The 15,716-nt window shown below is 40.5% G+C and overlaps 1 protein-coding gene across 1 annotated transcript in view; it reads left to right on the top strand.

The window, feature by feature from the left end:
• The window catches only part of sorbs1 (sorbin and SH3 domain containing 1), a 60,455-nt gene that overhangs the window by 13,649 nt on the left and 31,090 nt on the right, over window positions 1-15,716 (top strand). The window contains exons 3-9 of the mRNA XM_030771876.1: window positions 4,043-4,135; window positions 7,312-7,425; window positions 8,614-8,723; window positions 9,216-9,351; window positions 13,381-13,541; window positions 14,006-14,066; window positions 14,223-14,297. Of these exons, the coding sequence (XP_030627736.1) occupies window positions 4,105-4,135; window positions 7,312-7,425; window positions 8,614-8,723; window positions 9,216-9,351; window positions 13,381-13,541; window positions 14,006-14,066; window positions 14,223-14,297 (688 nt within the window). The 5' untranslated portion in view covers window positions 4,043-4,104. The remainder of the gene's footprint in view (window positions 1-4,042; window positions 4,136-7,311; window positions 7,426-8,613; window positions 8,724-9,215; window positions 9,352-13,380; window positions 13,542-14,005; window positions 14,067-14,222; window positions 14,298-15,716) is intronic.

The following is a 15,716-nucleotide window of genomic DNA, read 5'->3' as shown; positions in this document are numbered from 1 at the left end:
ACCTCGCTGAACAAAAATCAATTTTTAAACCCAAAGTGTGGAATCAGTTTGGATTCTACAGAGTTGACTCGAAGCTTGATCTCAATATGGCTGTATGCAAAATCTGCCATGGAAAAGTAAAATATTGCAATAATACAACCAATATTCTTATGCATCTCGCTCAACACCAGTTGAGCTCAAACGAATCTAAAGCTGTGGCTACCAATGCTCGATGAGACTATGTACATTTTTTTTTCAGAGGCAGATGACATTATTCTATGCAGCTTTGCATAATGTGAATAGTGCTCAGTACATTTGCTCAGTAAAACTCATTAAACAAAAGCACTTCTCAGACGTGCAGTCTTTGATTTAATTATTTGCCTCCATAATTAGACTATATTTTATTACTCTGGGGAAAATATGTCAAAATATTGGAGATGCACTGCATGTTTATTAAATATATTTCTTCAAGAATGAAAGTTCAGCCCAAAAATCATAACATTGAATAGCAATACTTAAAAAATCACAATACATATCGAATCGGCAGCCGATTCCCAGCCCTAGTCTGGTGTCATTTAATGTAACCGTATGGTCTGGTCACCTCCGGACTGAGCAGCAAGAACACAACTGTCCTCTGTATCTGGCTCAAGCCATTGTTGGAATAGTATTGTGCTTTGCCAGACTCCTCCATTCATCCCCTCATCCATCTTTTGGCTTTCTGTGCACTGTCCCCTGTCTGATCTATCTTCCACTCTGCTTTTATTAAGCATAGACAGTGCTGTCTCTGCTGACACAAGCAAAGCAATATTACAATAGCATGCCTTTACTCCAACTAAATCTCTAACTGTTCTTGGGTATGAAGCATAGCAACATTACTGTAACACGCCTTCACTCCAACTAACTCTCTAACCGTTCTTGGGTATGAAGCAAAGCAACATTACTGTAACATGCCTGTACTCCAACTAAATCTCTAACTATAATGGGGTGTCATAGGCCTTTGGCTTTGGGTCCACTGCTGAGTGTCCCAAAACAAGAGCAGTGCTGCAGTCATTTGACAATGCTTTATATGAGGCATCATTCCTAAAGCCATCAGTAATCTGCCTTTGTCTGCTGTATTATAATCAAAACCATCGGTAATCTGCCTTTGTCTGTTATATTATAATCAAATTATAGAGCATAGTAATAGCCTGAGATGAGTGTCTGTCGGGAAACTGTTAAGTTAGGCCGTGAGATGAGTGTCTGTCGGGAAACTGTTAAGTTAGGCCGTGAGATGAGTGTCTGTCGGGACACTGTTAAGTTAGGCCGTGAGATGAGTGTCTGTAGGGACACTGTTAAGTTAGGCCGTGAGATGAGTGTCTGTAGGGACACTGTTAAGTTAGGCCGTGAGATGAGTGTCTGTAGGGAAACTGTTAAGTTAGGCCGTGAGATGAGTGTCTGTAGGGACACTGTTAAGTTAGGCCGTGAGATGAGTGTCTGTAGGGACACTGTTAAGTTAGGCCGTGAGATGAGTGTCTGTAGGGACACTGTTAAGTTAGGCCGTGAGATGAGTGTCTGTAGGGACACTGTTAAGTTAGGCCGTGAGATGAGTGTCTGTAGGGACACTGTTAAGTTAGGCCGTGAGATGAGTGTCTGTAGGGACACTGTTAAGTTAGGCCGTGAGATGAGTGTCTGTAGGGACACTGTTAAGTTAGGCCGTGAGATGAGTGTCTGTAGGGAAACTGTTAAGTTAGGCCGTGAGATGAGTGTCTGTAGGGACACTGTTAAGTTAGGCCGTGAGATGAGTGTCTGTAGGGAAACTGTTAAGTTAGGCCGTGAGATGAGTGTCTGTCGGGAAACTGTTAAGTTAGGCCGTGAGATGAGTGTCTGTAGGGACACTGTTAAGTTAGGCCGTGAGATGAGTGTCTGTAGGGACACTGTTAAGTTAGGCCGTGAGATGAGTGTCTGTCGGGAAACTGTTAAGTTAGGCCGTGAGATGAGTGTCTGTCGGGACACTGTTAAGTTAGGCCGTGAGATGAGTGTCTGTAGGGACACTGTTAAGTTAGGCCGTGAGATGAGTGTCTGTAGGGAAACTGTTAAGTTAGGCCGTGAGATGAGTGTCTGTAGGGACACTGTTAAGTTAGGCCGTGAGATGAGTGTCTGTAGGGACACTGTTAAGTTAGGCCGTGAGATGAGTGTCTGTAGGGACACTGTTAAGTTAGGCCGTGAGATGAGTGTCTGTAGGGACACTGTTAAGTTAGGCCGTGAGATGAGTGTCTGTAGGGAAACTGTTAAGTTAGGCCGTGAGATGAGTGCCTGTAGGGAAACGTTTCAGTGCTGCTGTCTTGACTACGGGCGAGGCACGCATGTCAAACCTGTAACATGTTGGGCATCAATGTTTTTAAAAGTGTTAAAAATAATAAACAGGCACGACGATGACTTAAGGTAGCTCTTTTGTCTTTATTGAGCAAAAGGTAGAGTATACAGCAAAAGCAGAGAGGAGGTCATCAGAGGAGCGCCCAGACAGAGTCTTGATGGTGGAAGACACTGACAACAAGGTCTCACACACACACAGATATACACGTGCAGCCAAGAGCCTTCGGCCTTGACACCCATAGATAGTGAGAGCTCTCTAAAACTGTGGGGCAGGTGTGTGAGAGCTTGGTTGATAAACCAGTGTTTGAGTGAGAGAAGTGTAACACAAGATGAAAAGTATGTCCACACGTTCCATTCACTTAACAAAATATATACCTGTGATCGTATTTTACCACTACACCTCACTAAGAGACCAAAGAGGTCTGGTGACCGTCAAAGTATTCAGCTAGGCCCCACAGACACTAGAGTGTGTGAGAGTATTCAAACCTTCTGTTCAATAGGATGTATCAACACATTTTCCTGAAGACATTTACACAGTTCTGTGTGTCACGACAGGATTCAAGCTGGGCTGCTTGTTGAGTTTTTTTTTCTTTTAAAATTAATTTTACTGTTTTTTCTCACTGTTTGGATTGTCCGGTTATCTGAGAGAGGTGTTTTTATGGATGTTGTTATTGATTCTGCTGTGGTTGTGCTCCTTCAATAACAGCATCTATTAAAGTAACTCTGTGGTCTCAAGGCCCACTCTGACCTTATCTAACTCATACACCATGTCCCTCTGCCAAAGTGTGAAGCATTTCATTTTAAAATGAATAATTCAGACAAAAGACCACAAAGAGGACCAAATCCTGTTTTATTTAAAGAGAGTAGAGAAACATACACGGCTAGTCATGTTAGTAGGTACATGTTACTATAATTTTACACCTGGTCTGCCCATTCTTATACAGCGTGACCAGTAGCATCTGGGATTTAAAATGTGGGTGGAGCCAGTCTCTTAAAGTGAAATGCAACACTGCTTATGGGAACACTTGAACAAAATTATAATCTGTTGAAAGGCAAGGTCATGCAAAGGGAAAAAGCCATTCTACTAAATGGAACTCTATGATCATACAGTGGATGTTCCAATAAGTTTAACTCCAAGATCATAAAGGACATTCTGCTGAGTTTAACTCTACAATCATAGAATGGACATTCTACTAATTTATTATCATACAAATACTGGCTCTAAATTCTTTCCTCCATACACTTCTACCATTAGTCCTCCCATTATTTCTTTCCTCCAGTTTTAGAGGGGACTCTATCTCTTATATCATTCCTATAGAATTCTGTTTCATAGACTTTATACATTTTATTGTACAGAAATGACATCATAGCCCAAGGATTAATTTGTTGAGGTTTGAATCGTTTTTGGGATGCAGATTATGTTGATACTGGGCCAAACTGATTTGTGGTACTTCATTTTTTTGTTATGTGAAAAAAAGTTATACATTTAGTGTAGGTGTCCAGGAAAGCATGAATATCTTGCATATAATTGAAATAATTCAAGATTTCAATCAGAGAGCATTTGTAACTGTTTTGTGTAGCAGTGCTGAGAGAAAAGATGAATGTGACACAGCATCCTGCACAATACTGTTTGGTGGATTGTAGATTCTTGTCTCATGTCTCTGTGTAGTCAATTTCTTTCTCTGGTTTCTCATGTTTGTTCATGTGACAGGTTGTCCAGTCACGTCTGGTCCACGGACCAGTGCCTCAGTGCAGATAACTCCAGTTCGGACCATGAAGAGCTCCCCTGACCTCGTGCCCACTGGTAAGGACAGCTGGTCGTCCTTCTACTGTCACTCATTACCAGCAGTCCACAGAGAGAGAGAGAGAGAGAGAGAGAGAGAGAGAGAAGGATGAAAAGGAGCAGTGAGAGAAAGGAACATTAAAAGAGACATGCATCATTTTATTTTGGCAGCACCAGTTTATTTCCAAGTCCTTTGTCACATTACAGAAGTGTGATGTAACTGTTGCTTAGGAGCACATTCTTTCTTTATTCCGTTTCCTAAGACCTACATAATGTTGAAACCAACTGGTTTGATTAGTTCAAAATTTTGTTGTTTATCAGTACAAATGTATTTAGGGGATGCTGTTACTAGAAAACCATTATGCTAGTTACTCCTAAAATGCCTTGCTATAATGTTAACTCTGACTTTTTGCAATTTAAGGGGTTTTTAAAATATTTTTTTTTTAAAAAAAGATTTTAAGTTTGAATTTGACTCTGGTCATTTTAGAGGTGGGTTTACTTCCCTTTAACTTTCTATATTTGTCAAAACCACAATTTTTTCATTATTTTTTCACTCAACTAATACACAGGTGTAAATTGTGTTCAGATGTGTGTGTAATGTCTGTTCAGACACTGATTTAAAATGTGTTCAGACTTACAGGGGTTGGACAGAATAATGTAAACACCTTGTTAAATAACAGTTTTATTGTTTAATATCGGGTTGGCCCTCTGTTGGCAGCGATAACTGCTTCAATACGTCGAGGAATAGATTCATGCAACTTTTGGACCGTGGCTAAGGGAATTTTAATCCATTCCTGATGCAAAACCTGTTCCAGCTCTTTCAGAGATGATGGTGGAGAGAAGTGGCTCCTTACTTGCTGCTCCAAAATATATAGATTTTTGATTATGTTAAGATCTGGTGATTGTGGGGGCCAATCCAAGTGTTCAACTTCACTGTTGTGCTCTTCATGCCAGTCTCTATCGATTTTAGCAGTGTGAATTGGCGCATTATTGTCTTGAAAGATGGCACCACCTCTTGGAAAGAGTGTTTTGACCATTGGGTGAATTTGGTCACCCAAAATTGAGAAATACTCTTTAGTGGTAACCCTACCATGCAGTGCTAACCAAGAGAATTCCATGATATTGCAGCCCAAACCATCACAGAACCGTCTCTGTGCTTAATGGTTGGGGTCACGCAATTGAAATCAAGGGCTTCTTTTGGCTTCCTCCATACATAAATTTGTCCTGAACAAAGAAAAAGTGCAAGGGATGATTCGTCAGAGAAGATGACATTCTTCCACTGGTCCATTGTCCACCTCTGATGGTCTTTGCAGAATTTTAGGCATTTTTGAACATTGATGGGGGAAAGAAAAGATTTGGCAATGGCAGCCCTTTCATGGTGTCCAGCTGCATTGAGCTCTCGATGAACTGTTTTGGTTGATACTGGGTTAGCGAGATGTTGGTTTAGCTCTGCAGTCACTTTAGTACCTGTGGTTCTGTGATTTTTTGACACAATGTGTTTTAGTGCTCTGCAGTCAAATTCACAGAGTTTTGGCCTCTGTCCAGAGTTACACTTCCCAGAAATAGTTTTCCCTAGTTTTTGGTATGCCATCATGACTTTAGAAACAGTTCCTCTTGATACGTTAAACAACTCAGCAGTTTGTGTTACTGAAGCCTGAAGTCTGAAAGGTCACACATTTTGACTTATACTAATATGCAGACCTCTACAGAAAGAAAAATTTTGGATGAGTGTGTAAAGTGTGTTCAGATGCATGTTTAAAGTGTGTTCAGACTTAGGTGTGAAGTGTGTCTGGATGTGTGTGTGTAGATAAGTGATGCACTCTAATAAAGAATGATACACTCCAATAGAGAGCCATGCTGATTACAGTGGGAGTTAGAGCATGAACCCCTTAGGTTATGCTTTTTCACTATGAGTCCTCTAAACGTAATGTTACTATCAAAAGCACAGCACAGTTTTACAGAAGACAATTAAAAGTTAATTTCCCAACATGTACTGAAGTATTAGATCTCCCTCGGTTAGTAATGGACCCTAGAGTAATGATTAATTAGCCTGAATCATTTCTAAATCATTCGATTTGGGCCACATACCAAAAGTCTTCATGTGCATGTGAACATTCAGGCTTTGCATGCACATGGTGACAGGTCTGTTATAGTATCTTACAGATATGTCCTCTTTCTGTTAAGGAAGACCTTATTTTCTTCTCTGTGATATGTGTGAATATTTGGTAACATGTCCTACTTCAGTTCAGAATACAAAATGGTTCTGGCTGCACAATCTGCCATTTTGTCATTTTAGTCATGCCTAAAGTTAGGCCATCTCTTGCCCTGAATCCCAAAAACATGGGAAATAAACACACCTCCTGACCTTGCCTACCATGCTCTTTCCAACCCTGCCCCCGACTGAACCCTGGTCGAAATACCCACAGTGTCCTTTAACCTTCAGTGACCGCACTTTCACCACCAGTGAAACCACTTTCATAACTGCTGTCTCACTTTGGTCATTTCTCCCAAATTTTTTGCCGTTGTCTCCCCCTACACTAGATTATAATCTGACAATAATACCTGTGTCAGCCAGAGGAGGGTGGGCTCCCCCATTTGAGTCATCGCTCCTCTCAAGGGCTCTTCCTATTTCAGCCATAGAGAGTTTTTTCCTTGCCACTGTCACCTCAGGCTTTCTCACTAAGGGTCTCAGTGAAGCGGTTTTGTGACACTGTTCGCTGCAAAAAAAGGCTATACGGATAAAACTGACCTGAACTGAATTAAAGTGATTTATTGCTGAGCAGCTCATTTCCAATATGACTCATTCCACACAGAGGGTCCTTACAGCTGTGTACTTATGTAATTACTGCAAAATTGCATTTTATCTTTGTTGACTCACACTGTTACATACAGCTTGCATGTTTTCAGCCTCTGTAAGCAATAAACTGACTGTTTTTCACACCAGTCATTCTGGGGCAGAGCGTCTGCTAAGGGAGGAAATGAGAATGGAGATGACTTTATGCTCAGTTCAGTGAAATCAGTGCTGGTATTGCATTTTTAATGTTTAAACTGAGCCCTTATATAATCGCCATATTTTTCTGTCAAAATGCATTTCTGTAATGGGCTAGTTTGATAAACGCAGTGTTTACGATAACAAATGAACTTTAGAGCTCTTGTTGTTTTCATGAACAATGTGTCTGTATTAATGTTGCTTGCAGTGCTGGACCCCAGTCGCGTGTGCAAAGGAAAGGGTACCGTGACACTGAAGGCCACTCTGGTTCATATAGATGATGAAGACTGCATCAGCCAAGTGCCTGCAGACACAGCCATGAGTGAGTCTTCAATGCTTATAAAACCTAGTACCTTTTATATTACACTGATATAGCTTTTTTAGTGACCAGTACTACTGCTTATTATACGGCTCCTCAGAATGCTGCAGAAAGATCCATTGAATTGAATGGGTCATCCCAACATTCAGATAATAACCGCTGAAAAAAATTAATGACCGCTGCCACTGGCAACAGGTTTTGTGCTTCTGATTCACATCTTTCATATCAATCCGCAAGTAGTCCATTCACTTATTGTAATAGAAATTCATGGTCATTTGTATCTGACAGTAGCGGCCTAACAATCCCTTAGGGTGATATACGACCCCTCCGCTGCGCGTCAGGGTCCTGTTCGTCCTGTCGGGATTTATTTTTATATTTTTAGATATTTATATTATTATATATTTATTCTCTGGCTTATACTGACAGATAAAGGACAATGTTCATTGACTGTAGTTTTGAGTTTAGAGAATAAGGAAGATTATACCATATAAAATGTTATTTCTTTGACTGACAGTAGAATTATTCAGAAATCCATACATACCACGCAGCGCTACAAAGCACACTGTAGCTATGCCACAGATGTTTTGATATTAACCATAGGAAGAGTGAAAGTCCAAATAACTCTGCATGAACACACTCAATCTCATGTGTTTGTCAAAGTTTCCTCTTGTTCCAGTACACCCACACCGGGCACTGGAATGACAGGCTGTGAATGTGGACTTTTTTTCTGCAGGCTGAGCGTCAGGGCCCTGCTGGTGTGCTGCCAAAGCCAAGGGGGTGGGGGTGATTTAATTGTTGTTTTGCCTGAATAAAAAGCCCAGTGAAACAAACACTCCTTACAGTGAGCTCAAAGAGCCCCTTGTTCCGATCACAAAGTTCACAGAATGGAAGAGAATACTTTTTTTTTTTTGTTTCTCTCCATCGCTGCAGGAAATTAGCATCTCTATGGCTGGAGCCTCATTCGGGAAAAATGCTCATTCCCAGCAAAGCTGCCTGCTGATTCGTTTAATTGAAAATTTATCGTTTTCTGTCGTCAAGTTGTTTGTGGGTAGTATTGAAAACAAACAGGTTCACTGCCAATTGGGGGCAGACGTAGAGACATATTTCACTCCATAGCTCGGTCAGCCTTAAAAAAGGGGCCTCCTGGAGATTTATGGATTTTTCTGAGCTCTGGGATTGGATTTGTTCTAGGTGGCCGGCTTGACACTGTGAATGGAGGTGCTACAGAAACAGGACTGACTGAAGGGTGTGTAAACAGTACAGGAGCCAACACAGTTCAAACGAACAAAACACCTCTACAGGTAAGTTGTTATCTGACATACTGAAACAACTGTTTTATTTGGGCAAGATTTAAATTGGACACACATATCAATGCTTAAGAAACCCCTCTGATCAATGAGTTGAGTAATATAACGGAATTAATGCATTTAGTGTACTGCTTTTTAAAATAGTGTTTTGTCAGACATTAAGCCATTAATTGGTGTATTTTTAAGTGGACTCATGAAAAAGGCATCAAAGTGATTTGATAAAGTAAACTGCAGACAGATTTGGCTGACGGTGCCTAGCAGGAGCTTGACATCATGGTGTAAGGATGCAGTGTTAAGGAGTTAGGATATAATATATCTGTTAATAAATGCACACAGAAGTACTGTGCACTGAAAACATTCAATCAGTTAACCATCATCAGAACCATCTACAGATCTATTGTAGAGATGATCATTGCAAGTCAGAAGTTTCATGTTCTGGTCTCTGGTGTTTGATTTATCTGTCACGTTGTCCCTTCTCATCATCAGGTCGACACGTCTGTCAGATCAGACCAGTCTCACATCACACCCAACTTGACTGCGTCGTCATTGGCCAAGGCTACAGTGCCCTACCCACCCACCACCAGTGTTAACCCCACCATCGTCCTGCTCCAGCACAGCCGAGGTTCGACCTGCCACCACAGCAAACACTGAGACACAGTTTAAAATGAAATCACAGGTTAAACACTCACTCGTGGTTAACATTAAAGACTCATATGACGGCACACGCAGACACACACACACACACACACACACACACACACACACACACACACACATATATACATATGTGTGTGTGTGTGTCTGTAACTCAAACAAATTAGAGGTGAGGTCAGTCACACCTTGCTTTTCTCTCTGTCAGAAGTGTAATCCAGGACATTTAACTTTACACAACACAGGAAAACTACTGGAGAAGACAGGTACATGATTCATGTGAAGTCAGTAATCATATTAACATAAACCAGGTCTGTGGGGACCTGTGAAGCAGCAAAACCTTTGAGAAATTATAAAAATTATTACTTTTTAAAAATGGTAAAAATGATGACTTTTGAAAAATTATATTATTGATCTACCATAATATCTTGTGTCTAGTATAAGAAAACAAATAGGAGTCCATCATATCTGAGCTGCAACAGCTAGCTTTTTTTAAAAAAAATATGAAGTTGCATCACTGAGTTGCAATGTTTTTATGTACTGAAACTCTTTAAGAGAAGGCATTTGTCTTGAGCTGGAGGTGAGAGGTGAAGCATTCACAGATGAACTTAGACGTTACTTACACAGGGTATAACCAGGGAACTTACACAGGGTATAACCAGGGAACACAACTGACCAGGAACAGAACAGGCACAGGAACCAAGATTCAGCACAGACTTCACAGAGGTTTTCTTAAACCTACAGATCACAGGATTATCACAGACATCAAGTAAGGGCAAAAATGTTAGCTCAGACTAATTCCATACAAAAGAACCATTAGAAAACCAAGAAAACCATGCTTTTCTGTTATTCTGTTACAATAACAGAAAAGCAGACTAAATGAAGAAACCCAGGTGTCCAGATTAATTGAATTATTAATTGATTTGGAACAAGGAAAGCAAGGCAGTGACTAACCAGACAGTGAAACAGTGGGATGACATGAAAGTGAGTATGAGAATGTATAAAACAAATGGATGAGTATTAGACTGCATTAAACGAATGGAAAAGTATTAGAATGCATAAAACATAATTGACCCTGTGAGGTGACTGTGATCGATAAAATTAACAGAGAACAGAACTGTCCCAGATTATGAAAGACAAGGATAGGGCCTACATGTTTAGAGTCTGTGTCATCAGGAGTAAGGCGGTAAGCATTAGCTCTGCTCTCTCTGATGTTTCATGCGGTCATTCTGACACAGGGGGGATTTTGTGTGTTAGCAGTGAGGCTGGGGTCACACTCACACGGGGGGGACGTTGTGTGTTAGCAGTGAGGCTGGGGTCATACTGACACAGGGCCTTCATTTGTCTTTCTCATCTGTTCTCCTTCAGTCGCAGAGCAGCAAAAGCTTCAGCTTAATGCTGAAGGTATGATACAAATGTCTGCTCAAAGCTGTTTTCTGATCGTGCTTTCTTTCCTTTGAGTTTTCTTCATGTTGTTCCTCAGCCCTGAGCAAACACATTAAGTTTTATGTCCAGGCATTATCCACACACTGTGTGTCCAGGCATTATCCACACACTGTGTGTCCAGGCATTATCCACACACTGTGTGTCCAGGCATTATCCACACACTGTGTGTCCAGGCATTATCCACACACTGTGTGTCCAGGCATTACCCACACACTGTGTGTCCAGGCATTATCCACACACTGTGTGCCTGTGTGTGTCCTTAACCATTCTGCTTCATTCTTCATTGTGCACGCCCTGTGCACAGAACTACACACACATGTCTGCATATTATATCTTGTATGTGAAAATCTCTTTTAACATATGAAGGTGTACTGTGAGCAGCGAAAATCTCTAGAGCAGTTCTAGAGCTCTGCTTTTGTGTGACTCATAAACAACACAAGAGGACAACAGCACTACCTTACTGCTCACAGCAATTGTCTTCAGAAAACAGAAAACATCATCATTCTGTCTTTGATGAAAGACTCCGAGTTTTTAATGGAGCATAGACTAGGCAGAGTGGATGAGCTTAATGCAGAGTATGAAATATTGATATGGAGTTGAGCAGTCTGGGATGGTTGGGATGTGTTTGCCTTTGGCTGACTGCTGCATGTTTTAATGGTTTTAATGGGAATGTTTCATTTCAGTGACTTGATTCATCAGGAGCTCCATAAAGTCAATTTACCAGTGCAATATGACAAAGAAAAAAATGACACGTTTTTCTTAATCACTTTCTTCACGTCAGGCTTTATCTCGGATGATGCACCTGGTGTGGGTGGAGGGAGGGCGGAAGTTGGTGATGAGGTTGTTCTCCCCATGCAGGGGAACAGTGGGCCAACTGTAATATTCATAAATAAAAGAGATTCCTCCTCACACCAGCTTCCCTGATAAACAGAGTAGTAATAATTTTACAGAATGATATTACACTATGGAGTGAAATTGTTCAATAAACATGCCATTACAAAACCCTCATCTTAAATCTTTTGTAGAACATTGTATCTGTTGATAAACTGAAATCTTCTGATAAATTGTAGATAATGCTAATGCTAATTCCCCTATGAGGGGTAAATCAGTGTATTTCATAGTTGCACCTAGACTGGCTAACTTCATTAACTTCATCACCTCTCACCCTAACGAATCATTAGTCCATAAAGAGTGTAGTCAGGTGGAGGATGAACTGTTCTTACTATCACTGTGACACAGAAGACGTGGCTTTGAGTTAGAAAATGTCTTTGCTGATAGTCTCTCGGCGAGTCACGTATAATGACGTGAAGTTCTAATGGAAAAACAGTTGTAGCCAAATTTATTTTGGTTAAGGAACTCAGTTTAATACCATAATCAAAACTGTATTTGGTCTTAAACTCCAAATGTAACTGGATATGATTTTTATTGATTAATTCATCTTATGATGTCATTTTCAAATTCCAGACTTCCTCATTAGATCATAAAATGTAGAAATCATGTTTTTATATTTGCAGTGGTGAGCATACAACTCTTCACATTTTAGACACACCTTCTGCCAGACTGAGCACAAGTCTGTTCCAGAATATTCTTTATGCTGTGACCATATTGTATTTTGTTACAAATGTTATTCTCACATCAAATAGGAAATGATCATGTAGTTTTCGGAAAAGATTGTTTGAAGTGATTTGTCAAGCATTAGCCGAAATCAAAGTTTTTGATGATTTGTGAGCATATCAATACTAGATTACATTAATTATATGCACCAAGACACATCAGCAGTAATAATATGCATCAAGACACATCAGTAATAATATATGCACTTGGCGAAATGGTAAGAACTAGATAATGCCATAAAACTGTCTTTTTGTTTGCTTTTGTTTGCTTTTGTTCTGGCTCTCCCCTTGCCCTGTGCTTGTTCTGTCTTGTCCTTTCAGTGCTGATTGCGCCATGTGTCTTGCTCTTGTCTGAAACATATGTTCCATTAGCCGTGTTTCACTTCTTCTGTTTACTGTGCTCCCATTGCCCTCCCCTGACCCCCCATCAGAAAGTGCACTGTCTTCTCTTTATCCTACTGCTTTCCCTTTCTCTGACTGTTTTCCCTCACAGACACCACTCAAGAGTGTTTGGCTCAACTACTACTGATTACAGGAGCAAAAGAGAGAAAAGACGCAGTCAGATATAAATATTGCCTTTTTAGTATGAAAACATTATGCACGTGATATGACAATGAAGATATTATGTGCATGATATGACAAAAGTGTGAATATGCGTGAACAGTGTGAAAATCAGCCCACTGTGCTGACTAACATTGTCTTTCTCCAGTAATTCTGTCCCTGTATGGTGGGCCAAGCCTGCCCCTCCGTGTCTTAATCATGTTTATGTGTAACGTTAATGCCAATTTGGACTATACAGACATAACCATGGAAATATACTCAGCCAAATAAGAAATATGGAAACATATGTTGACAAAACAGCAGTGATGCCATGCTGAATGCTTTTTGTAACTACAATTTTTATTTATTTATTTGTTTGTTTGTTTGTTTATTTATTTAAGCTCTTCCAGACCCCACCCCAGAGCGAGGTAAATTCTACCCTCAGGAGCCATCAGACAGTCTAGACAGGGGGCTGTGTGAACCCCCTCAGCCCTCTGAGATGGATGGCAGAAGGATGTCGGCTGTAATCACCCCACCAGAGAGGCCCAGGCCCCCCATGCGGGTAAACACAACTCAGCCACCTGTTCATCAGACCTTCTGATTAGTTAAACGTTTATGATTAGTTAAACGTTTATGATTAGTTAAACGTTTCCCCTCCCGCAATATGCACAGTTGAGGTGCCCTTGAGCAAGGCACCTAATCTCCATCCGCTCCCCGGGCGCTGCACTGTGGTCGCCCACTGCTCCGGGTGTGTGTGCTTGTGTGTTCATCATCACTACCTTGGATGGGTCCAATGCAGAGGTCAAATTTCCCCAATGTGTTGACAAATAAAGTAAACTTAACTTAACTTATATCAGACAGCGTCGTTATTTTTACCGTTACTGTGGTTGCTGCTGTCATTATAATAGAAGCTAATATAAATTCAATGTAAGAGTGTCTGGCGTCGGTGATCGGTGAGTTTTGAAATCTGTACTGTACTTTTAGATCAGTTGCTCATTGAGAAACCATCTCTGTCCTGTCCTACAGAACACAGAGAAGTCAAAGGATTGGTACAAAAACATGTTCAAACAGATTCACCGACTTCCAGGTAAACTGGACTACACGCTCAGATATGGTATTAATCATTTTTAGATGTTATATGTTCTTTGTGTTTGTCTGTGGTCTGAGTCTGTGTTACAGTCATGTTTGTGTGCGTATGTTCACTCTGTCAGCCTGTGTTCTGTCTCTTAACCGTCTTGTTCAGAGCCCATAGAGGAAAACCCATACCGTCCCACCTACGTATTCCCTGAGTCCAATGACAGGCCGCTGAGAACCAAAGGTATCCCTGTCATAGTCAGTCAGCCAGAACTCCATCTCCCCCAGCTTTACACCCCTGTCTCACCGCCTCTAATGTACAGCTGAACTGATGCCATGCTACAGGCCAGATTTTAGTTCAGCTCACAACTTACTTTAAATTACTGTTTAATTTAGTCCAATTCTGATAAATTTAATCTGACGCCATTTATTTCAGGTGTCTGTTTTGTCTCTAACTGACCACCAATTGTGTGTATTTATATATACAAACTATACATGCATATGTATGTATATATACACATCATAATGTTCTTTACGCATATATTATAAAGTAAACATCACTATGCTTCTTGTATATGGTTATTATTTATGGTTATTTTAGATGGTTGCCATGTCACATTCAGAGACATCTGAAGCAGGAATGGCCACTAGAGGGTGCTGTTAAATACACATGCAGTATGTGCATATCTTAGATTTTCATGTCCATTAAGGATCATAGTGTAAGAGGGATATATCAGCACATATAGATACTGATATATCTTTACACTGAGTTTATGTCATACAGTGACTCATCTCTGTCCCTCACATGCTTCGTACTGTCTAACTTTACACTGTGTGATATAGTGACTCATCTCTGTCCATCACATACTATCCTACTGTCTGACTTTACACTGAAAGAAAGAGTGACTCATCTCTGCCTGCTTACACAGGGATGTTAATAGAGGTGCAGTGTGTACTGCTCTTATTTGATATCTCACTCCCCCTCAGTCTGTTCACTTTGATATAAATGTTTTGTTTTTGTATAATCCCATTTCCTGAAAGTCTTAAATATACCAATGCATAGCTGATTTGTGTGAACTGCTCTACTGCATCTGTGTCTGTTTGGTCTGTCATGGCAGAGCAGGGCTTGTCAAATGTGAGTAGTAAATGGTTTATGTGGGGCTTTTCAGGACTTGTGTACATACCACTGATTAAGCTGACTAATGTACATTCTACTAATTAAACTCACCAATGTACACACTACTGATTGAGCTCACTAATGTACATACCAGTGGCAAAACTCACGACTGCCTTTACCTCTGACAAAACTCTCTAATGTATATTCTCTCAAGAAAATTCACTAATGAACTTATTATCAACAAAATTCAACTGGTCACTGAAACAGCAAGAGGAGAACAATTTTCATGTGACCCCATAGAACCCATGATTTATTAAAAACGGTTCTGATCGATCAGGTCCATTTTTACACAGCTATTGGAGAGTTGGAGTCCGTTGATGTCGCGGCTGTTAGAGGAGCACAGCTCTGTAGTCAAAGTTTCTTTAACAATCAAAGACTAAAGGAGAGGACAGAGCTCCAAAGAACCTACAAGAACCAAAGTGATTGTGCTGATCAGAAACGTGTGTTTTGGTGCACATTTCTTGGACTTACAGAGTAGAGGCAGAG

The sequence above is a fragment of the Chanos chanos genome, chromosome 4, assembly GCF_902362185.1.
Source record: "Chanos chanos chromosome 4, fChaCha1.1, whole genome shotgun sequence".
NCBI lineage: Eukaryota > Metazoa > Chordata > Actinopteri > Gonorynchiformes > Chanidae > Chanos > Chanos chanos.
This window is presented reverse-complemented; position numbering and strand designations above follow the sequence as displayed.